Below are 25555 nucleotides of genomic sequence, written 5' to 3'. Positions count from 1 at the left end.
GACTTTCTCATCCCTTATGTGTTGTTCGCCTATACAGCACTGTATGTCATTTTTTTCTTACATCCTTTTCTAAGCCTATTGCCACAAACTGTTGTGAATCAGGCTAGTTCTATTGAGTGAACAGAATGCTAACGATTTCCATGAACTGAGTGGTCCGGTTGCCTGATAACAATGCACTGATCTTTGTACTTCACATATTTATCTGAATCTCTCAGGGGATTATTTGTTGCAAGTCTATTGCACTAAACACATGTAAAACAAATCAAACCAATCGCAAACATCTGCTGAATCAGATGCTCACATCGATATGCCATAAAGCACAAGGAAGATTTAAATGTTTTCATTACCTAGACTCCCGCTGGATAACAGTACAACAGCCAAAACCAAGTTCAAGTCAATAGGTTCTGTAGAAGTTTCTGTCTGAAGGGTTTCCTCTCTAGGGTAGGTCTAAACTAGAGCTATGAAATCTGGACGAGTTACACAGAACACACATAAGTGATACACCTGGCTCCCACAAAGCAATGCTCTGTGCCAGACTTCATCGAATGTTTCAAGAGCAATTCCTCTGGGCTCGATTTGCTAATGTATTGCCAATGTTGTTACATTTTTCCAATGTTCTGGCACTGCAGAAAGGGTGTTAAAGTGAATATGATTTTAGTTTGTTCCAATTTTAGGGCCCCTACATATGGTAAAAGCAGTTAAAAGGGCCTTATTGCAAATTAGAATCAAGCCCTGACATCTAAATGTCAGACCTGTTGGATATTTAGACTTTTAAATGACAGCCATTAACTCAGCCCTGATTTGCATCCACACTCATCTACTGACACAAAGAATAGGGTTTTCAAAGTCACCAGGAAACAAAATATCAAAGGGGCATTGTGATCTGACCACTGGGGTTCATAGAAAATATTGGGGGTTTCAGTCTTTTTGAGGAAAATTACAAGTATTTGTTTCCCATGGAAAATATCCATGTTTTGTCCATGCTTAAAAGCCATAAGAGTTTAAGTGGGAGCTGGATTCAAAATGGTATCATATTGCATCTTGGGAGCTGCTGTTCAGATTGCTTCCACATTCTCTGCTATGAGTCAGGCTCTAGCCTGCCCCTTCCACCTTGCAACATGAACAGGCACAACCAGGGCACCCCTTTGACTTTGCTCAGTTGATGAGATGGCCATGCTCAGTATGAGATGTAGGCTATTTGGAAAACCTGATCCATAGAGGGTAATGAGATTACAGCTTCATCAGGCACTTCACAGCATTTTGAGTCTAGATATTTTGCTGCTTAAGCAAAGTATTTCCTCTAATATCTAAGATATTCTGAGTTTAGGTATTTCATTCTCATCTAAATTTTCCATGAAGAACAACTCTTAGTTTTCTCAAGGACTCCAATAACTATAGACACTTTTTCAATAGTGATTATACATTTGCTTATTTTTGTGTGGATTTGGAGGCAAAGGTAAGCTAAGACTAAACAAATACTGTCAATGAGTGAAAGGGAATTCAAATGTATGGGGAGAGAGAAACAAAGAGTGATGATGAAAGAAAAGGAACACAAAGAGGTTAAAAAACTCTTTTGTGTTTAGTTTTTTCCCCCTTAACAATGTTAGAGATGCTGTTAGCAGAGGAGTGAGGAATAAGCCAAGCACCAATTAATCACAGAGAGAAGGGGAACAGGGCAAGATGCCAAGACATCACTTTGCAAGATTATTCACTGAACAGCTGTCAGTAGGAAAAATAAGGTGTGATCTAAGGAAACTCTCAATATTGGTCCAAGCTGCAATGAGGACAAAATTGGCCCTTGACCTGTTCCAGGAACAAGCAGGTACACAGACAAAACAAAGTCTTCTCCCTTCCTGCTTTAGGGTGGAGCTGAACCCAGGGCTCTTGCTCTGAGAAAACACGGACATCCTCTCTCACTGGGCAGAGGTATAAAGTGACTTAAGAGATGTGTTTTTCAACCCCTCAGGCCATGATTCAATGGGAAACACTCGATCATAAATGTCCGCTGTGCATCTCCACAGTAGTACATAATCAAAATCCTCTTGAGTGCCAGAAAAACACCTTTGCTTAGCAGAGGCTGGCTGTGTGCTAGCCACAGAAACCATCCTGATCAGTGCAGGAGGAGCTCCAGGGTAAGAAGGTGTCTCATTGCACATTGGGCACCTAGACACTTGAAGAAATGCCCTTGCGCTTTCAGAATTTAAATAGGGTAACTTTTGGACTAGCTTGACCCCTGTCACCTGGATGCATAGAGAGATGAATGAAGCTCTAGCCACTGGAGAGAAATGTGCAAAAATTCCTTCCAAAAATGAGAAAAAAAAAAAAAAGTGGAACCTTTCTTAGAATGAGAGAGAAGATTGTAATGTGGATGTAACCCCCCTCATTGAAAGATGCTCTCCTCCTCACCCCACAAATGTGAAAAAGAGACAAGGTTTAGTGTTGTCACTCTCAAATTTTTTATTTTGGTTATGGCTACAGGAGTTCTCCTCCCTGCTTGTGCTTCTGCTGTTGTCCTCAGTAATACTGCCCTCCAACCTCCAGATGCCCAGCTCTGTTCAAGCACTAGCCTTACGGAGCTGTACCAGATTTCCAGCAGTGAACTAAGAAGAGGCATGTAGTTGGTAACCATTATGCAGGCTGCTGGGTCTGAGAGAAAATATTTAATAACTGAAGTTAATATTCAAACCTACTTTTGTCCTCTCCAGTTTTCTAGTAAGTTACCCTGCTAATAGGAACCAAGTCCTTTTTACATGGGTATTTCAGGATAATCTTGACCTAAGAAGAAGTTTTTCTCCGCTATGAACTGAAGGATTTATCTCAAAAGTAAGTGAAAACTGGAAAAAGATCTGTGAAAACAAGTTTATACAAAAGCTGTACAAGCTGTCAGTTTAAATTCCTGTTTAAAACACTAGGTGGCAACAAGCGAAAAGAAATACTCTTGTACGAAGCACTCGCATTGCTCTTTTACACCCAGACTGAGCTATTGGTGTAAACAACGCCATATGCCAGAGACTTGGGACGGAGATAGAAGGGAAAGGGGAAGAGAACTGCAGAACAGAAAAACTTATTAGCATGTTTTTTCAGGCCAGATGTTCAGTTATCTAAAGAGTGTGAAACTAGAAAATTTACCACCAGGGAAATGTCCATTGTGTTTTGGACTGAGGTGTTAGAGAAATGTATATATCAAAGTCTAATTTCCAATAAAATGCTTACGTGGCACAAAAAAAATCTGAATTTGGGGGTACAAAAAAATTAGGTTGCCCCCCCCTTTTCTCTTCTTAGTGCTCAATACCACATCTTTCATTCGGATTTAATTTGGCAAGTTTTGTTATGTGAACATTATCCTCATATTATAATGATTTTGGCATTTCCTCAGCTGGCATATGAAAGACAGAGGTCTAAACTGTGCAGCAATCATAGAGGAGCAGATAATAGTCACTGGTACATTTTGTCCTGACTCAGAACCACAGTGCATAAATTTTAATACAGTCTGCCAGAGTCCAGCAGAGAAAGTCCTAGATTGGAAAGCCACTGCAGTACAAGCCATCAGTGGTCAGGAGGAACACTACTGGCAGTGAAGAATGCATTCATGGGCTGTGAAACAGGAGCATCTGATACTGTGGGAAAGAGGAAAATGGGGGAGGCATCAATTTTTCTAGATCAAAGATCTGGATTCTGTGTGGTATGAGCCTTTTGAATTCAGATAGTTACTCAGCTTAACCATTTACCTCCTAGCAAGAACAAAACATCACCATTTTCCTCTGTTCAACACAACAAATTAATTTCAGTGCAGACTGTGTGTGCAAAAAAATAAGCAGCATTGCCCAACCTCTTACCCTCTTGTGTTTTGACAGCAGGAAGCGAAATAGATGACCCAGCCATGAAATCTCCTCCTTCCACCATCCTGAAGAATTATGTCATTGTTAGTTCCTCCCAAATCTCAGGACAAGCTGCCCTCTTCCATCCCGCTGGCCAGAAAAGTTCAGATCCCCATGCCAGAGGACAGGTAACAACACCAACCGGTTCCCCTCACCTGGCCACCGTCCACCTGCCTTTACCTCCCAGCAGAGTCATTGAAGAACTCCACAGGGCTCTGGCCACCAAACACCGGCAGGACAGGTACTTACAGCCTCTTGGCAAACGGGTGCATGAGGAGAGTCATTCCACTAAATCATTTTTCTGGGTAAAGGTCCCTACCCTGTTATTAGCATTTTATATACTCCTAAAGCTTGGGTTTGCCTTCCTCTTGATGTCACTTCTTTGAACATCCATCTCTGGTTAAAGTACTTAATTTGGCAGTTAAAGTATGTTCTTCCTTTATAAAGTGGCTACTGTGACATGAAAGTAGGTTTTCAAACAGGTAGAATCATTTGATAATCCTTGACCTATTGCAAAAGAAAATCTCCCCACAAGATACCAAGTTAGAGTAGCTAAGGCATATCCTGCTCTAAATATCAGTACTCTACATATGAGAAATGCTATTATTTCAGTATGTATCTCTTGGCTTATACATGAGCATATACGATACCCATTTTTAATACAAATGCTTGTGTGGAGGTACATTGGGTACTTCATCTGGTTTTTCTTATAAGCCCTCCTGTGTGTTAGAGGAGGACAGAGATAACCTTTTCCATCATAGAGCTTTGGAGTTAAGTTGGTAACATTTCTCAATTCCATAGCAGCTATTGTCATGGGGAATAGATTCATATGATACTATTTCCAGGCCCTGTTAAACCTTCATCATGATCATAAAATATCAGAATGGTAATATTTCATGCCATGTATGTTTTACATTAGAAGGACATGCTGTGGGGGGTTTTTTAATCAGTACAATATAGCATGTGCCTATATATATATTTTTCAAAGAAATACATCAGTCCTACCCTTCCGTACCTTATTTTTATGGCAGAGATAGGAAAGTAGATCTGTGTCAGGCATTCTCAACACAGTCTTGAGAATGCCATTCCATGTTGTCCCATGTTGAACACACTGCCCTGGCCTTTATGAGCTACAGGACATTCTGCTCATTCTCATATAATGCTAAGTTCCTACTATGGCAATAGAACAGTCTTTTGTAAAAACTGGCCTATGCACCTTCCACCCACAGCTTCCATGGAAGAGAAAGCAAAGGCTCTCCAAAAAAAAGAGTGGATGTCCGTCCATCCAGAACATCTAGCATTGAGCGCAACAAAGAAAAGGAGAACTCACTGAGTTACAGCAGTGATTCAGAAAATAAGCGGAACTCAGTTAAAGAGTCAGATGAGAACAAAGAAAACATGATCATGAACTCAGAACTCAAGGAAGACACTGTTTTCTATCAGGATGAGGAAGTTTTGAATGACTCCATTATTTCTGGTAAGGAAAGTCACTTACTATATTACAAAGATATACTATCGTAACCTAATGGAATGCTATAAACAAGGCAGCATGCAACAGAAAATATCCTCTATTGTCACATCAACTTTTCCAAGAAGTCCTGGTGAAAAGCTGAAGTTAAAATAGAGTCATACTGATTGTGATCATGTTTGTCTTGGTAGGTACTACATACTAAGATGATGTTTAGAGCTATGTTGGTAAGTCAATGTATCAGTAAGCTTTACCCTTTCAGTTACTTATGTACCCTTTGTACTACTACAGATGAATGGCAGCACTTGCAGACACATCTTGCTGTCAGTAGGCAAAGCTTTCTGTATACCCAGTGCCATGTTGTGGATGCTATGAAATTAGGTAGTGTGGTGATTATATACAGATTAGTATTTACCTGCAGATGTACACTGAGAGCAAAGAGAGCAAATGCAGCTGGTTTATCATTTGATAAAGAGGCCCCAGATATGAATACAACCCCTTTTTCCATGCAAAACACTTCCCAATTTCAACAAAAATAATTTTTAGGAAGAATTTTTCTCTCATTTCTTTGTTTGTAGCTACACAGCCTTCTTCCTCATAATTAATTTATCTCATACTTTGGTATTCAAGTCTCTTCACACCTAAACTTCAGTCTCTGCACCAAGAAGCCCATTCCATACACCCCTAAAACTTACCCAAGTCATTGTAAGACTGGAGCTTTATACACAAGATCATTTTATTCAAAATGGCTGTAGATCATTGTGGACTGTCTTGTCCTTGCAGGTTGTAAACATGCATTTACAAAAAACCCCTAATTTCTTGTACAAGCCTGGTGCTTGTTCTGCTAGTGTTCAAGTTCAGGCACAGTTTAGGTATGCAACAAAAACCCAGGCCACACAAAGTTTCAGCTGTTTGATGTCTAAGGAGGCTGCCATGAACAGGTACATGGCAAGCTGGGCAACATGGCTGGTTAAACCACACAAGTCCTGCTGTGGGGTGGTATAACCTCAGCTCCTGAGGAGACAGTAGCTTTGGAGATGCCAGTGGGGCCCATTTACTCATTGCAAGCTGGGACACAAGCAAGGCATTTTTCGTTGTGACACTGGGTGGCACTGGTTGTGCCAGCATTCATTCATATGCATCCATTTGCATTTCAGAGGGGAGCTAGAGATGCAGTAGTGACAGAGATAGCACCAGAATAATTCCCTGAAAAGCTCCAGATTCTTTCTAGTTTAAAAAATCTGGGCTGGTTTGCAAGTCAGGAGGTAAAACTACCCATCAATCTATAGTTGCTTTACAATTAGTGTATTGCCTTAGTTTGTCACCAACTTTGCCATTGTCACTCCAATGCAGAACAGTGCATCAGTGCAACAGCCCCATGGTTACAGGGAGATTGGTACAGGTCACAGATAACTCAGGAGAAAGTGAGGAATTGTACCTTGGCTTTCAATTAGCACTCTACTCAATAAATCATTCTTTGAAACCTCTAAAAAACCAAAGCAAGACAGTATACTTGTACATGAGTTTAAAAAAAAATGTAACTAGCATGTAGTCCACAACTGATAACAAGTCCAAGCCAGGTCTTTCCATCAGTATTAGGATTTGCCTTTTGCTCGATAGGAAAAACAGTAAACATATAGGAAATTAAATGTCATGATTCAAATTAATTAAACCAGGAACTTTTGTCAGGAACCTGCAGACCAAGCATGGAAAGGGTGTGAATTTTCAAAGCATTTATTGCTGACCTAACGAAGCTGCCATAAATCATGAAGCAGGCCACAGCCAAGATCCTGTCTGAGATAGCTTGGTCATGGGGCAGACAGGCATTGAACATGCCTTATTGACCAGGAAAAATAGCTCTTAGGATGAAAATAATTAAATAAGGGTATTTGGAGGTTCACTTTCCACCGAGATAATGATCAGGAAAGAATTTGACTCAGGGTGCTGAAAATGGACATGGGGGAAACTAGTTCAGGGCTTTATTTCCTCTTTGTTCTCTAGTTTTATTTATTTGCATATTAATTCTGAAACATCAGATATGGGTTTGTGCAGCAGGTGGAATAACAGAATTGGCCATCAGTGGGCTGGTCAAGATGAAAACAGATGAATTACCCAGTGTTTCCCAGCATGTCTCCCTGAAGGGAGTAACATCATCTCCCTCTTTTCACTTTGTCAGGCAGGTATTGTTTATCAGGAATTAACCCAATTGGTCAGGCATGGGGAATGGCTCCTTAGACTAGCAGATCAGCTTAATCCAGATCTCTTGCATTTTTATTTGGTGAAATACCCTAAAGATTAATCAGTGCACAATGCATATGGACCATGGGAGTGGCTATAGCATAAGCCTTTTAGAAATCCAGACATCTGGATGAAGCGAGCGCAGCTTATCCTGTGTGGGTTATATGCTCTCCACTCCTCTAATACAACAGCAGGATGTGGGTTAAAGTTGAGATTTTTCAGATATGATTTGTGTTTTTAATTTCACAAAGTAGTGGACTCTTTCTAAGTGTACAGCAGAGCAGCCTGGGAGTAGTCAAAGTGCTGAAGAGCAGCTTCATTTTACTGTTTCAAGCAAAATATTGCATCGTTCCATCTCACTTTGAAATACAAGCCTCTAGGGCATACACTGAGCTAGCTTAAGCCAGTGTCTCCACATCAGCTTCAAAACTGCTTGCAAAAAGGTCCAGTCTTTTACCTGCAGAACATTGATTTCAGCTGCCCTTCAATGACATGAAGGACAGCAGAAAATGAGTCCTGACCTCATCTGAGCAAATAATCACTGCAATACTAGCCCTTGTCCTTCCACAATTCAAAGATCAGGTATAGTATGGTATGACAAGTAGTTTTATAACAGCCTGAAGGGAGTAGGGATAGTTCTGCACGCTCATACCTTACCTGTCACCGATGAATGGGAGAATAACTGTTTAAGGTGCATCTCCAAAAAAAAAAAAAGAAAAAAAAAGTGTTGAGTGCACATGTAGAACTCCCTTACTTTCTTCAAAGCAGTTCTGGACAGAGACGTATGCACATGCTGTATAGTATATACATAAATTCCTTTCAGTGCACCCACAATGCACTGAACTGCCTGCAAATGCACTATGCAGATGGCCAGCACGTGGGCGGTACATCTATCATGTTCTGGAGATGCTGGGCTTAACATGCGTGTGCAGTCTCTCTGCACAAATCTCCTGACATGACCAAATTCCTCGTACCACCTGTTTAAAATTTCCAGGTGAAAATGAGAACATGTTCAGGGATACCCCAAATGTGCTTTGGGTTGTTTCCAGAAGGAATTGTTAGTTCCTGTGCTGTGCAGCTTGAGCACTGCAAACGCCCACTCTACACCCACTCCCAGTGTAGTGGGGGCTTGAAAAACCTTGACGGAGTCCCAAGCTTGTGGCTTAGCGAGCCAAATGCTTCTGATGGAGTCATATATTCAGTTAGCAGAAGGCTCTGTGTGGCATCAGCCAAATCATTTAACTTTTTATCCATCTGTTAAATATATACCTGCTACTTCACAGAAGGCTGTGTGGTTTAATTTAATTAATGTTTGCAATAGACTTTGAAAGCATTACGAGGAAGGTGCTAAACAAGGGCACAGCTTTTAGACTCTAAGTGGGGTTTTGAGCTGATTATGGTTTCTAAAAAGTTTAATTTTAGACCACTGCAACTATCAAGGGACTTGTCCCTACTCACACAGAGAGACCACAAATACTCTCTGGCCCTGTCTTCCCAACATGTATGTGTGGATGTGGTAGAGACTCCTTCCCTCTGCATAAAGAAATTTGAAATCAATAGTGATAATAATAATGGAGGTCCACAGATCCCTAGCAAATAAACCCCCAATATTTGGGAATGAGAATCTTATTTAGGATTTAGATTCTTGCCAACCTCCAGAGCATCCTTTAAAATATAGACTTTAATCCTATCTCAAATGCCAAACAAAAATACCAATTAAATGTCATTTTCTTCAAAAATGAGGTGACCTTTTCTAGAAAAGGTGAAGCATTAAGTTAAAAAGAAACAACCTTTAAGGTAAAAAGGAACCAAAACAAAATAACCTCCTACTACACACCATGCTCCCAAGATGAAGCAAATACAAAGATTTAACTGTAGTTCCTGCGTACTCGGACAATACTCTACACCCCATCTGATTGGTGCTACTCTGCAATGTTCATTTTCAGGCACGGCCGAAGCCCTGGGCTGGACACTAGAAAAGTCAGTACAGCACAGTAGAAGCACGCAGGGATCTGCCGTAAATTTACTTGCTTACAACCTACCTCTAACATGATTGCTGGAAGACCGCAGTCCTACCAGTATGACTCAGCAGCTCAGTGGTTTTAATGGCACTTTCGTCTTCTTTCCCCCCCATCATAAGCAAGCTACCCTTCATTAAATACGGACATCACTTCAGATTTTCAATCTGCATTTGAAAATAAAGATGGCTTTCTACTTTGCAACCATTTTATTGCATGCCTTTCCAAACACATGGCAAAATGGTTTTATAAGGTCAGGAGTCCAATTTTCATTTGTTTGGCCTGCTGAAGTCTAAAGAGTTCCACCAGAGATACAGAAACACCTAAGCTCACAGTTGCCTCTAGCTAAGAGTGAATGGATGTTTCTAATGTCATCAGAGGGGCAGCATCAAGGACTCAACATCCAGCACCCTGCAGAGCAGCAGACTCCTACTCAAAAAAATTGCTGCATGTTCTCCTATGAACAGTTCTTTTGTAATGGCAATGTTTTAGGTTGTCTGATTTGATGGAAAGCATGTGTTATCATATTTTTACAATAAGCACAACAGGTCATGCAATCACAGTATTTGTGTCTCTTATTGACTGAATGCCCAATTAAGTCACCAGCATCCTGCAAATCATCATAAAACCTGGCCTTTTCTTTCATTCCTTGGAATATTTGCCCCTGCTCTCTTCAGAGGGAAAGGCTTAATGTCAACAGTATAGTACAGTATCGATTGCTAAATGAAATTCTGTTATGACACACGGTCACACTGGACAGGATGTAGACATACATAATGGCTTACATTTACTGTTAGAGTTACACACAGAGAGCGTGTGTGTGTGCATGCGTGCACATATACACACATGCCAAGTAACAATCTTGATTGTTTGAGTTACCATTATCTATTCCTGGTTATACCTGGTGACCAGAGAGGAAGGTGTACATGTCACAGGCACTCCTGTCACTGAGCGATACAGTCCTTCTGCAAAGGAACTGCGAAATGGTTCAGGAGATAGGGATTGCCCTGGGCCATAGGGATACTCAGAGGACTGAGGCAAGATGCACAGCCTTTGACTTCTAAACCAGTGACGTGAATCATGTCTCAGCTGCAAATAATTTTCACCTGAGAGCGCTGCTTACTTATATCGGATAACAAAGATAACAGAGGAATATGATCCCTCTGCATTTGTAAGCAGTTTAGTGTCTGACCACTGCACAACTGTAAGCGCTACGTATATTAATGTATACAACTGCTCATTGCACACTAACATACAGATCACTGTCACTCTGTAGGTTTCCCACTCTTCATATGTTCATGTTTCATCTCCAGGAGCTGTCTTTCTAATAACTGTCTTTTCAATGCACGTCCCAGGTACTTTGCCAAGAAAATGCAAGAAAGAACTGCTGGCAGTAAAACTACGAAACAGACCAAGTAAGCAGGAGCTGGAAGACAGGAATATTTTCCCAAGGAGGACAGATGAGGAAAGACAGGAAATCCGGCAGCAAATTGAAATGAAACTCTCAAAGTAAGTCTAAGAACAGGGAGGAACCTCCCTTTACAATGGAGTGTCCTCTGAGTACTATCAGATGAGACACTGTCACCCACCTCCAAGTCCATTTCCCACGGTGAATCATGCACAAACTAATATAGTACATTTTCATCTGTCAATCAGTCACATGAAAAAAATCTTAACTCCCTCTTCAGTCAGGATTCCCTTGTTTTCATTAGAAAACAAGACAGAAGGCAATGTGGGAAACAAAATTCTGCCAAATCTACCTGCAGCTCCACTGACATAATCAAGAAGTCCTCCAGAAAGGCTAGTGCTTTAGCAAAAATAATATAACTATTTATTAACCCGATTTTGCTTTGTCAGCACTAACTGAATTTGAGGATAAAGGCAATTGTTACAGCTGCATATTTACATGAACAAGGGAAAGCCACTATATGCACTGGTGGCTGTATTTCTGCTTTAAGGAAGAAGCAACTTCAGCAGCGTTGTTCTCACATGGGCAAGGCGTTTGTGTAAGTCCAGCTGCAGGGATGGCAGGAATGGTCTGGTTTTGATCAGTAACCAGGGCAACAGGGTAGAGCTATGAGAGAAATAGCATTACTGTGGCGTGTAGCCTAAAGAAAAGATTTAAGGTAACTGTAAGGCTCAGACGGCACCATTTGGTTTTTGCATGTGGTTTTTTTTTTTTTTTTTTTTTTTTTTAAGAGCTACATTTGGATATCTGCAAACATGAATATTTTAGATGAGACAAAGTGGATTGTTAAATAATCTGTGCTGTGCCTGCCCACACTGGGACAGTGAACACTGCTTACCGCCAAAATGCCTGGAATCAAATTGAGAAACATGAACAGAAGTTCATTTTCAAGGCTTATTAAATATTAAATATCTCAAGCCTCTCCAGAAAGAAACATTTATTGATATTTAGGCTAGCTCATTCATGTGTGTGCATTTGATTAAACTTTACCTCGGGGGGACAGGGAAAGAGAAGTGCGCATATGGATCAGAGCACAAGTCCTAATGGACCTGAGTTTATGGAGGAAAATATCACTGCCATCACCACACTTGCCCTCAGATAAGAGACAAGCTGTTGAATGAACATAGACATGAGTTTGGGTGCACTTCACGATGCCCCTGCAATGTTGGAGATGGAACAATCGCCTTCCTCCAGTCTCAGTGATTACTGTTTACTCTTTGCAGCGCGGTAGCACTTTACACTGAAAGGAGAACAGTGCATTGTGCCAGTGACCACAGGAGACAGAGCAGGTGATAGTCCCTGACACAGAAAACATGCACATCTCAAATAAGTAGAGAATATCACATTACAATTCACATTAAGTTCCAAGAGTTACAGGCAGAGCAAGTCATAGATGTGCCACATTAATACCCATTGTCTTAGAAAGGAAAGTGTCATGGACCTTGACCATGGCCTTGGTCATCTGACCTTGCAAGCCTTGTATATTCATTCAGGGAAATATTTCAAGCTGCACTTTGATATTGTTAATTCCAGTATTTTGGCCAGTCAATTGTTCATGAAATGTCTTCATAGGTTAGGAGCCTAATTTTATGGTTTCCACCCGACTGCATCCCTAAAACCAAGTTGGACCAAACCAGAGCATTCACTGAGTGAGAAGATTATCTCATATCTAGTCACACCTCATATAACTGAAATGCCTGGGTCACATCTCTTTCTGATACAGTCTACCTTCTCTTAGTGTGAAAGGTCTAATGGAATTGCAGCTTCAGGTGGTATAACTACAGGCTTTATCCCTTTCTTTTCATTTACCAATTAGCTTGCTTAATAATGAGCCATAAGAAATATTTTAAAGGAGACATACCTAAAGTCAAGTGTCAGTACAAGGACTTAAAAAAGAACCTGCTCCACTGGTAAAGAAAAGGGCTGGTCATTACTAGAAGCATAGGAAATGTACTGGCTATAGGTAAATGTGGTGAAGGAAGCCTCCATACTGTCTGCTATGGTGTTATGGAGCAATCTGTGGTGCAGGCCATTAGTCTCATTGGTAATGCCTAGAGGATGGCTAAAAGCCATCTTTGTTCCAAGTGCTGGAAAACAGGCTTTCATTTAGCTCCTTCCTGGAACGTAGAAGATTCAGCACATCTCAGGGAACAGACGGTGCAGAGATTGCTGCAATAGCCAGGAACGGCAAAACAGGTTGGAAGCAATCTCCCACACAACTTCCAGCACATATGTGCCCTGGCAGAGCTCAGCTCAGCTCTTAACTCATCCACCAGAATAGAACATGACCATGCAAACAAGCTCAGGTGGTGGATGCATACAGGAAAATATTTACACCAGCAAAAGCAAGTATATGTCAAAAAAAAAAATAATAAAATCACCGAAGTAAAAATGGGTACTGATAAAGGCCGAAGAGTGAAAGTCCTAGAGATATCCCTCTGGGGTTTCTGGCTTCGACTGACTAGGTCTCACTCCACAAAACCCAAACCTCCCCAGAGCCCCCCAAGTTGAGAGCACAACCTGACAGTAGTGTGGAAACGTAACCCCACCAGGCAGAGTGAAAATCTTGCATGAGATTTTGAGGTCTTTAAATCCATTCATTTTACTGGTACTTGTGCAGAACAGTCTTTTCGTGACAACTTGGGGAAGTATATAGCTAAGGAACATACTGCTAAGCATTCAGGTGTGAAGCACTGACTGGGAAATGGGATCCAACGGAAATGCCTGTTTTCTGTAGGATTTTGCCACTGTCTAGGCAGACAGGAACATGTTACTGCTGCTGCTGCACTAGTAACACGTTGATAACAGCAATGGGACTTACTGGCTCAGCTATGAATCCACATGTACCATCAGGCTATAGACCTGTACTTCAGCACAAAAGAATAATGTATGGGCAGATTACTGAGTAGTTATTCAATGGCTATCTGCATAAGAACGGCAAGTAAACAGGCAGTTGTTTTTAAGATCAGTAATTTTCAGCACATTTGTAGGGATTTGAAAGTCTATAGCTGTCTAGCAAATTGCCTCAGTCCCACAGCTAACACAGCCTAGCTCTGTACTCTGGAGGAAAAGCTGTGCTGACATATATAGCGTGCAAACTATACCATTAATAGTGCCTATGTAACTTCAAAAATGGGGACACAAAAGAATAACATTTTCTCAAAACCACTGCATTTTTTAAATGGTTCTGGTTGCAATACATTTCAAGACTAGTTGTGAACCTGCCGAGAAAACCAACGCTCTGCTATCATGCTAATGTGTGTTTATGCAGCCAAAGCTAAAATCCCTATTTTTTCCTTCACTTTGCCACTTATTCCATCTCAAAAGAAAGATTGAGGAATTCTGTTATATCTTTTGGACCAGATTCTACTTTTACAGCAGTGCAAGTCCACTGACTTCAGATTTATTATTAACTGACAGCAGCATGAGTACAGATTCAAGTATTCATTTACGTGCATTGCTGCTTTTGAAAAGCGTATTTCCCGTATTTCATGCTCCAGCCGATTTAGTCTACCACTTGTTGCCGTGGAAACATGCACTTCTCCCTCCTCCTCCTCCTCCTCCCAAAATGGCAGTATTCCATTTTCCCCAGACTTCCCTTTCCAATAATGTTTTCTCTTATTAATTCATGCATCCCCAGTGCCCCAGGCCATGGTGTGCACTTGCAATATTCTACTGTGCATTAGGCAACAGGGCTCCCAACAGGTCTTGGTTCCCATTATTATGAGTTCGGAGTACAGATAATAAGCTCTCCACGGAATTCAGTGAATTGAGAGCTCTTTGTGTCAAGAGGCAGAAAAGACATTTGCAAGTACGATTATTTGCAATAACTGTGTTCTGCCTTACAGTCTCACTTTGTTCTAGAAGGGGTTTAAGCTGAAACCTGGGGGAGTAAAATAGTTGCTAGACTGAAGAGTGACGCAGGAAAAGGTTGTTTAATTAAATTTGATATCTGACTGTTTAGAAAGTTAATGTTTGAACTGCCTGGGTGGCTGGTACTTCTCAAGTATGTCTTGTATAACCACAGTTAAAGACACTCCATTATTACTTAATGTTTCAATGAAAACATGAATTCCCGGAAAAGATTATACTTGTAATTTTCACTTCATGTTCTGTTTCACCTCCTTGGATATTTGCATAAGTAGACACGATGCATTAAGCGACACTTAAAAGATTATGGAGACAGGAATTCAGATACAGAAATGTGGGCATCAAAGGAATCAGACAGAAAGAATAATGCGGACACAGAGCAGAATCAAAACTTGAGCACCTAAAACTGATTTTTACCATGTTGAAAATCTTGGCATGGGTAAGCAGATCGTGCTGGGGCAAGGTTTCTTGGCAACACAGAGTGTAAAGGAGGTATCTTTATTCAGTACTTTACCACATCTGGAAATCTGTAGTTCTAGTGCTGCCCTGAGGTTCTTGGAAAGGCATTTTCGAGTTGACTTGCCCAGAAACTGCAGACGTAGCTAAATGCACACCCAGATTAGACCCTGGTTTGTACCTCAGCCTCGCGTTAACAGACCATGAAGTTCACAGTGCTGCTGGAGACAGAACAAAGCCAAGCAAACAGCACTTCAGATTTGCAGCCTAAAAGCATAAAGCGTGACAGTTGAACACAAAGCAATCATAAAGGAAAATTTTACCTATTGACAAAGCAAAAGCTGTGCCCTATTTCTCAAGAATGCCATGTCTGGTGCTGTTTCCTCGCAGAAATGTCTCAGTGCAGCTTTGCTGACTGAAAAGGCATTGGCCCTCCAGACCAAACGATTCAGTGGGAAACTGGGCTGAGTCCACAGAACTGCAGGGAATATTTCATTTGATTTTGAGAAAAAAAGGGGTGGGGGTGTACAAACTACTAGTAGCCTTAATGGAGAAATTAAGTAGATACTGAACTGACCTCAGTCTAGAGACTAGCCTAAGTTCACCTGGAGATTATCAAGGTTTTTTGATGAAGTTCCAATTTTGCTCAAACTCCCACTCACAGAACTAGAAATCAGGAAACTGCCCTGGATTCAGAAGGCTGGGAAGACTTGACACAGATTTATTCCAGAGACAGAAAGGCAGGGGTAGGCACAAAGAAAAGATCAGCTGTCACCACTAATTAGCTGCATACAACTTAAAGCATTTCATTCTTATTTGGCAGGAATCATCCAGGTAACCTTGGCACTGATGCTAAAAATAACTCCAGCAAGCACAGCGTGGGCCCTGAAAGGCTCAGCTCTTCGCATGAGACAGGAGCTATATATAGAGCTATGGTTTAATTCTGTGGGCGTGTGTGTAAGCCGAGGGAGTCTCCCGTTCTCCTTGCTCTGCACTAGACAGCAAGACAAGATGCTGGCAGCGGGGGGGGGGGTGCTGTTGGATATTTGCATGTGGCTGCAGTATTTCATTAACAGCTTGCACAGTGCCCAAGTGTTTTTTAAACCTGGTGCTGTGTGAGGATTTGGGATTTTTTTTTTTTCATGTTTTGTCCCTTTTCCATTATGGGCTCAGCTTTTCAGACTACAGAAAAGAAAAATATTGCAGGTGATGAGGAGGAAGGATTGGAAGAATTGGGGAGATGCAAGTGATAGCTGAGACTTTTTGGAGCTGCCTCCAGGATTTAGATTGCTGGATCCCATAGGCATTAGCATTGCCTATGCCCTTCCTTGGTGTCAGGCAGTGACACGCGGTTGAAAACCCTGTTATGTACCTGGTGACCGACAGCACTGGCCTTACAGTCAAGGGGGCTGAGGTTTAGTCTCTGCTGCTAGAGTTACTCTGAAACAGTCTTCAAGGATAAAAGTCAGGAGGAAAGGGAGAAAGCTGAAGTTTTTTTTAACGTCTCCAAGCAATGAGTCAGTTTAGCCTCCTGTTTACAGGGCTTTTCAGGTCCAAGGGAGCTGCATTACAGCTCAAATATGTGTATTAGAAGAGGTTCAAGTACATCTGTACATGCCATACCTTGACTACCCTGTCTCTTTCTCTTAAGGGCTGAAGAACTCTTGAGAAAGGTAATCTTTGTTCCCTTTCAGATATTACACCTGCAAAACCAGAATGAACTTTACTAATATGAATCCCTGATTAGCAAGTAACAAACCTAACTGCCCTGAGCATGTGTGATCATAATGGACCCTCTGGACAGAAGCTCTTTAACCAGAGGTGCTTGCTTGCTTCAGTAATTAAGCACAGTGCATGCATGCACAATTAATTATGGAGCACCCTATCAGCTTTGGGCAAGAGCCATGATCTGCAGCTGAACCAGAAAGAGCAATTTGTTGTCTCAGACCAGCCCACAGCACATTTGGCAGGAATTTTTGAACACATTAATTAATTTAAAAAGGGTTGCAACAGAGAGGACTTAGTTCTTTGTGCTAGTTTTTAATTTGAACAACATGCATATGACTTGTTTGTATCGCTAAGGATTCAGCATACACTTCCTGTTGAAAGTGTTGGGTATTACTTTGTGCAAACATGAGGAAGTGTCATTCTGGAGGGCAGTTCTGCCCGGGGACAAGAAAAAATTTCATGTGTCTGAGGAGAGCTATTAAGAGATTTCTTCTGGGAAGACACTAACTCCTTGCACTGCTCTGTTCTACTTCCCTGGCTCCAGTGCCGGGAATTCATAATCAAACATACTTTCCATGGCACAGTGAAGGCAAGGGCAGCAGGTCAGTGCACAGCAGGAAAGGGAAGAGCAGAGCAGCAGGTGTTAACAGAGAGGAGTGTCCAGGACCTTTTCTGGGACACAGAGTCAATTCCTTGAATAGGTCTTCTGGCATAAGTGGCACATGGGAAACTAGAAATAAAAAAAATCAGGGTTCAGAAAGCTGTAATGTATCACAAGGGAGCATAATTATGTAAATAAATTCACAGGAAAACTGCTAAAGCAAGTGTAATTAAATAAGGAAAACACATTTTGGGGAAGAAAATAGTGCACTTGTTTTGCCCTGCCAAACTGCCTACGAATAGCAGCATATGTTCAGGCTCAAATCCTCTCTCAGAAATTAGGCACCTACACATGCCTGAAGATCTGGGCCCTAGCCCTGTAAAGTGAGAAGCAGTCATAAAACAAAATGGAAATCTGCAGAAAGCCAATAATGCTCTGTAATACCTCACCTTACCCTGGATTACGATTCAGGTCCTTAAGCTAGTTTGGATCTGCAGCACAAGTAATTACAGAAAGAAATTACTTTAATTTAATTTGCAGAACTTAATCGATAGGGACCAAAATAAGCTGCTCTGGTTGCCACAGCCATTTGTGCTGTTTTATAACAAAAACCTGACCAGAACAAGGTGCTGTAGCAGTTGTGAGCTACTGATAACGCAAGTGTTGAGCAGGGACTTGGGCATTCACGGTAGCAGCCCTCACCATTTGTGAGGATGGTTGCTGTGTTTCTGTGATTATTTAGGGTTAGTTTTTTGGTTTAGACCTGTTAATGAAATGCAAGAAAAATGTTTTATGCACTTAAAGCCAAGCACTTACTTCACTGTAATTGAAATGGAAGCAAGACAGGGTGGACAGCGTGTGGCTGAAAAAATGAACTGGTATAAGCAAAATCTCAGCCAGAAGAGGGTTTGGCTGCATGCTTCTCAGTTTTAATGTACCCCATTTCACACTTGCCACCTGAAAGCATGTAAGAACAAAAGAGAAAGAGAGGTAATTTGGGCCTTGTGTTGGTTCTCCCCACAGCCCTCCTTTTAAACCTAACCAAATTTATATGTAGACTGGATACAAATGAGTTTCACCTTAACCGTTGCTGTGAATTGCCTGCAGAATACCTAAGTGGATAGAATTCACTTCTGCCACAAAATTTGTAGTGTGGCTTTTAGTCTGGGGAAGGGAAGAGACAAAGCTTTCTTACTGTGCGTGTCGCATGCATTTGCTGACACTATACCTGGAGGGCGTATGGCTAGTACCACAGCAGTATGTTATCAGCGAGTTATGGGACAGTGCTATCAGATGAGTCATCTGCTGCACCTTTGGGTGAAGAACTCAGCATGTTTCTGGATTCTCCTCCAAGAACTGGCTCCCCACATGTGATTCAAGGAAATTGCAATTCATCCAGTGCAGTTGCTGGCCCTCCAAATACTGTTAGAGTTACTATAGTTTCCTCCTCCTGTGGCTCTGAGCACAACTTCTGTAGCCTGGTTCATTCAAGATCTTAATTCTTCCCAGGAATCAGAGGCTTGGGCTTGCTGCTTTCATATAGAAAAACTGGGTCAGTTGAGCAGAGTTTCTACCTTTTTTGAAATAACCTTAGAGAAGGCGAGGGGGGTGAAAAATGAGGGAAATAAATATTTAGAAAATAGGGAGAGGGGAAGGAGAGAAAACAGGTCAGAACAGAAGGTCATTGTTTTTAGTCAAACACTACTTAATAAATATTGTACAGTCATATCAATTATTAAAATGTAGTTCTAGCTAAATCTTTTTGATTTCATTGCCTGTGCCCACCTGGCAAGCTGCAACTGTATAATCAGGTCTTGTGGGGGTTTTCCTGTTTATTTGTGTCGCTTGGGAGCTACTTGGGTCAAACAGAGCACCACAAGTTCCCTTCAGTATCTGTTTTTCAGATTAATTAACTCATCCAAGTGGCCAGCACACTTCCTTGACTTCTCCAGACTCTGGAGAGTTCCCCCCACCCTCCCAGAAAGCACTCTCATTTTCTATCTTTTTCTTTAGCTGTCACATGTAACATACCAAAAGACAAAAAAAGGACTCCCAGATGTATCAATCCATACTCAAGTATCTATCCAGTGAAATGAAAAAGACACCACCTTTGGAGGCTGAGGACCTCCTTTTGTGGAAGGTCCACTTAAGCAGAGGACTGTATCAAGGCAACTAGGAAATACACCTGCTTGAAGAACCAGCGTGTTGGTAAAATCTGAGTCTTAAATCACATTAGACACAGGTTACTTCAATCTAGTTAGTCCACTGTTGTACAAACATGTGACAGTTATTTTATTAAAACTATACAAAAAACTACTCGGCCAAGAGACAAACACCAGAATAAAAACATGACTGCCTCACTGTTGTAAAAAGCCCTCAAAGTCAAGACTACATGGCTCACAGATGAACAGCCATTGTCATTTGCTTGAAATGATCATATTCATTAAGCAAATTAAATTCTGAATGAATTAATACTTCATTAGTTTTTCAGAAATCATGTTTAAAAAAAAATAAAAAGCCAGGATCTCACAAAAATCTCTCCAGATAGCAGCTGGTCTATTGCCAAGACATCAGGCTAATTTGAGGGTGTCTGCAAAAGCCACATTGTGGCCAGGCTACACTGCAGCCTTATTATTATAATTATCACAGGGAGTGGCTACAGTACTTCCAAATACCACCCAACAGGGGAAAAATCCTCCTTCTCAAGAAAAGGTTAAACAAACCAGTACTAATGTGGTAAGGAAAGTTATATTTACAGGCATCACACAATGAAGTTTAAAGAAGTCTTTTTGCAGCCTGTTTACAACATAAAGGTAAAAGATAATGGAGAGTGACAGGTGTGTAGAAATACCAAGCTTAGGTCTCCAAGGATGATCAGAGCAGGAAGCTCGGGGTTAGCAAGGCCTTTTTGGTGCACTAGAGGCCCAGAAATCAAATGCAGCATTACCTGTGACTTGCTGTGCATCAGCTGAAATGAAACAAAACATACTACAAAAGCCTGGAAAACCAGTGTATGATGGAGGTCATTTGCAGAGAGTCAAGGCCTGTCACTGCCACCTTACATTGCTCTGCTTAGCTTACCCCATCCCAGCAGTTACTCAGCAGACAGAACGCAAGTCTAAGGAGACATGGACGTGGTAAAAGTGAATCCTTTCTCAAGAACATGGAGACCTCACAAAGGTTTCTGTTGCTGCTTTGCACTTTGACAGTAAAAACCAGTGTATGTTGTACCACAACAAATCATAGCAGTAATGTCAACACTACATGCTCAGGACAATAGGAAATGTTACATAATCAAATTCTTAAATTTTATTTGGTTGAGGAACCCAGATTTCAAAAGCTCAGAATTTTCTGTCCTGACTGAAATTTGCCAGCAACCCCTATTTGGATTTACACCACCATAAATAAACACAGACTCCTAAACAGAACTAAGGAGGATCCCAAAAAGCTTTGGGAAAGAACAGACAGAATGAGGATGACGTTTTAAAATTCAAATCCTTTCTGCATTTTCATCTAAGTTAGCCTGTCTGTAATGCTCAGTGTCACGCTTTGTGGCATCAAGTGACAAGTCATACTCCTCATATAGCCCAATTTAAAAACAAAGAAACACAGAATCACTAAAATACCATTTGCAGAGAGAAGTGAATAAATCCCTGGAGGGTCTGCAAGTCTGGTTTTCCAGACAAGACACTTTGCCACATTTTCCTATTCTGAATAATAGGGATAACCATACAGAGCAGCTTTGCAGAGCACTGAGATCTGCTGGTGAAATAACTACAAAATAGATGATTATTCCTGTTGCTGCAACACTCATGCTCCTACAGAGTGCTTGTGCCACATCTTTGAGTTGTCAATGGAATTCCTCATTTCACTCTGCACGCTGATAGCGGGAACACTCTTTGCATTGCAAATCAACAGATAACCTCAAGAGAAATTTTGAAAAAAGCAAAGATTAAAGTAAGATAAATGGGAATGCAGTAAAGAAGCAGGATTCAGGGCATGCTGTGGGCAAAGGCTGTGTGACCCTTGCCAGTCTTGGTTAATGACAGCATGAGGGCAAGCTGTTGGTCTAGCTCTGTGCTGACAAATGCTGGCCTAACAATAGCGTGCACAAGAGAAACAGAAAATAGTACAACAGATGGCGATACGCTATCTGAAGGCAGGGATATCCCATCCTTTTGGAGATGCTGTGTGGGTGAGTGACAGGAGAGAACTAGAAAGTACTTGCCTTGCCAGGGAAAGCGTTCCCAGAGAGATTCCTGCAATTGGCTAGCAGGTGTGCAGTCATACATATGGTCCCAGCAGGGGCTGTCTATCCCAGAAGCATTCGCAACTTTAGGAATCGCTATCATTTAAGTTTTTTCTTTAGGGATTACACAAAGCCAAGAGCATGCTGCATTTCCTTGATTTACTTCAGTGCTTAAGAAAGCGATCCCTTGATGTAAAGCCTGACATTACAACCAGTTCGCAAAGTGCAACAGCATGCCCTCTCCTGTTAGGGTCTGAAGCTGCTGGGTTAGTAGGCTCACACAACTTGATACCACCACCTCCGGGGTAAATCCTTGCTGTTGCTTTATGTGACACCTTGCAATGGCAAATATACCTGCAGATGTTTATTTGTCACTTCCCAGACTTTGCAGAATGCCAAAGTGCCCTTTATATACAAATACAGGTTACAGGGAACAGAGAAGTATATTCTCCAGAGCTCACATTGCATGGGGAAATTCTCAGCAGCCTGTATCCATGGCAAGAACGGCCATTCTCAAATCATTTTGCATTAAATGAGGGGGTGGAGGAGAATTTACATACAGTCAGCAGAGGCAGCCTGACAAGTTACGCATACCAATATTTCTTTGTCTGCTCTCTGCAAATCCAGCTGTGGTTTCCTCCAGTGACCCAAATCCCACAGCTGTATGTTGCAGTAGCATCTGTTGGTAGAGGCAACCGTTTATAGGTTATAGGACAGCACTGCAGGATCTTAACACTAGCTGTGCAACAGTGAGCATCCCAGCTGAATTCAGGAAATTTTGGGACACTTCCATCCATGTACAATATCTCTATTTGATGAACTCTAAAATGCAGTTAGTGCTACAGTCCAAACTAACATGTCTTTCTTTCCTCCTCGCCCTGTTAGCTCTAACTGTGGGGGCTGAAATTGCATTCCTGGCTGCCCAGGCAGTTGAGTCATGAGCCTACAGACAATTTCTTACAGGGCTTAGGGCTGGCTGGCAAGCCAGCCTCAGTCTTCCTGGAGGAGATCAAGAACAAGCATTATATCATTTGTACAGTGAAGTTAAAATCTAACTTCCTTTTTTTTTTTTTTCTTTTTGTACATATCATTACCCAGTAAGCACCCAGGAGTATGCCACTGTTTCACTAGGAGCATTGGAAAGTCTCAGTAAAGTGGCAGTCCTCACCACTGGGCTAAGATTGGCTTCTGGTCTGCTAGTGATTGACTTGCAGACTCCCTACTGTTGCTCAAGCAGTTGCTATCAGTGTTGATTTTAGTATCACTTCAGCAGTGGCAGAAGCCTTTATTTAAATATAATATAATGGTAATACATACATAATGGGATAGAACTAAACTCCTGGGATTTATATAATTCCTTTTGTTTACTTGTGCCACAATGTTCTTAATTTGCCCAAATTGGAGATATGTAACATTTTTTTTTTTTTTCCTGTGGGAACATAGGGCTCCAGGGTTTTATTCCTGCTTCAGAGAAAAAAAAATAAATCTATTGCTTTGCAGTGAAACATTATTCACCATTTCCAGTGACCTGCACAGTGTGACCTAGATCATAACCAGCATGTGGTTTCAGTCGGAAGACCCTTCTACATATGTTTTAATACACAGCCTTGAGCCCTCATCAGCCTTCAGCAGGAGTTGCACTGGGAGTCTGCACCACATACTGTTATTTGAAGAGTGTGTTCTTTCAGCAGTTTTTCTTGCTGAGCTATTTTTAGTTTGAATGTATTCCCCAAACCAGTTCCTTGCCCAGCTGCAAGGCAAAGCAGAAGCAAGAGCAAGCGGTAGTGCTGCTCACGCTGACATTGCTACCAAAAGAAACACTCAAACTACAAACTTGGAGCATGCCTTTGGCTGAATAATCACTTGTACTTTTGTCATCCTGATGATGAAATATTGTAATTCTGTTATAAACAGGACAGATCCACTATGTAGCAGCTATGTTAAACCAGAGTGAGGGAGCAGATGGGAGAGGAGAAAGCTCCAGTTCTGAAATAAGCAGCTATTACATTTACACCGTGATGTAGGCATGTTCATTCCTGTGTATTAACTAATAGCTGAACTGAAAATGACAACCCTTATGTTACATCGGTCCTGGGATGTGCCACAACATTGTCCTAGAATCCTTAACTGCATGTTGAGAGGTATGAAAGGAAAAGCCTCCTGAAGGTGATGGAAAGAAACTCAGCATCTTCCCTGAACTTTGCAGCAGGCCTTTGAACTGAGAGCCAGGCTCTGCTTGCCAGCTGTGTCTGGCCTTTTTGCCTCACACATTGAGAAAACTATGAACCCAAAGGTCAAATGCAGCAGGGTTTTCACAAGTGGTGAAAACAGTGATTACTGTAAAGCCTTCTCCATCTGAATCCTCTCACATAATTAGATACTGGCTCTGTGGGTTGTATTTCAGCCCACACAGTGCTTATCACTAAGTAACACTATGCAATAGCAGACCTGTCACAAGGATGTAGGTCGTTCAGGGACAGTGGGTTATGATACAAGGGTCACACTGGGCAAGTATGTAGTTTTCGTTGCAACTGACATCTGAACTCCTCATTGCAGGGCTTCTATCAGAGAAATTATAATGATGGACAACTGTAATTGCCTGAGAGATGAGTGACAACATAATTAAGTGAACTCTTGCTGATTTGCAGCCTTGAAAATCCAGACAGAACTAAAGGCCAAACAAATGAATATGTAATTAAGGCAACATAGGTTGCCTTCTACTGGACACCCAAAGGTAGTTTTCTTATTTGGATGCAAAAAATAGTTTATGAAGTAGCATAGACACAAATATCAAGCAATTTTAAAGCAGTAGAGGTTTTGCATGCAACTCGCAGAATTTACCATACCAAGTCACCCTTTTCATACTGCTGTTTAGCCTCCTACTATTAGAGAATGGCAGCAGCTACTCTTATCCTGTTATGGGAAACTCTGGCACATCACTCAGCTACCACTTCTTACATGCTCCAGAATTACCTTGGGTTAAAAACAAGTTTGTGTCTCAGTGTCTGCCTTCTAATTTTGTACAGACTGTAAAAGGCAAGTCCTTCCTACCAAGGATTTACTACTACCCATAATTGTACATTGCAAACAGTACTGCACTGCTACAGTGCAGTGCGTGGGTGACTCAAAACCCTGGCACACATCCTCTTCACAGTCACTTATAGGAAGGATGAAAATAAACTTCTTGTTGAATTGAACATGATGTTCTCATAATAGAGATGCCAATTTAAGAGGCAGAGCCTTTGTCTCCTGATGGACAGCAGACACAAGCTGCTTTACGAGGAGCAAGCACAGGGGCACTCCCCGTTCTTCTCTCTTTGCCAGGATGGGAGCTCTCCAGTGAGAGGGATCCTCCCCCTCCCCCCTTCCAAACTCTGCAAAAACTATCTGCAAAACTACCTGCACAGGAGACAATCAATGCAATTGCTGCTGGCTACAGCTCACTTGCTGAAGGCTGAATTGACTGCTCACTTGTCAGTCCAGAGTCACATGCACATGTCCTCCCTTTGTAGAAGATTATCAGAATCACATGGATCTAACTAAGAGCAGAAACGGGATTCCAAAGTGTGTCTTTTGGGTTC

General features: G+C 41.5%; 1 protein-coding gene across 5 annotated transcripts in view; it reads left to right on the top strand.

The window, feature by feature from the left end:
- The window catches only part of PHACTR3 (phosphatase and actin regulator 3), a 110070-nt gene that overhangs the window by 68988 nt on the left and 15527 nt on the right, over nucleotides 1–25555 (top strand). For 3 of the 5 annotated variants that reach the window (XM_075768242.1, XM_075768245.1, XM_075768244.1), the window contains exons 6-8: nucleotides 3855–4119; nucleotides 5108–5355; nucleotides 10958–11111. In XM_075768242.1, the coding sequence (XP_075624357.1) occupies nucleotides 3855–4119; nucleotides 5108–5355; nucleotides 10958–11111 (667 nt within the window). The remainder of the gene's footprint in view (nucleotides 1–3854; nucleotides 4120–5107; nucleotides 5356–10957; nucleotides 11112–25555) is intronic. The other 2 variants (XM_075768243.1, XM_075768246.1) reach the window with 1 other exon arrangement.

This window comes from Balearica regulorum, chromosome 16 (genome assembly GCF_011004875.1).
Source record: "Balearica regulorum gibbericeps isolate bBalReg1 chromosome 16, bBalReg1.pri, whole genome shotgun sequence".
Classification (NCBI taxonomy): Eukaryota; Metazoa; Chordata; class Aves; order Gruiformes; family Gruidae; genus Balearica; species Balearica regulorum.
This window is presented reverse-complemented; position numbering and strand designations above follow the sequence as displayed.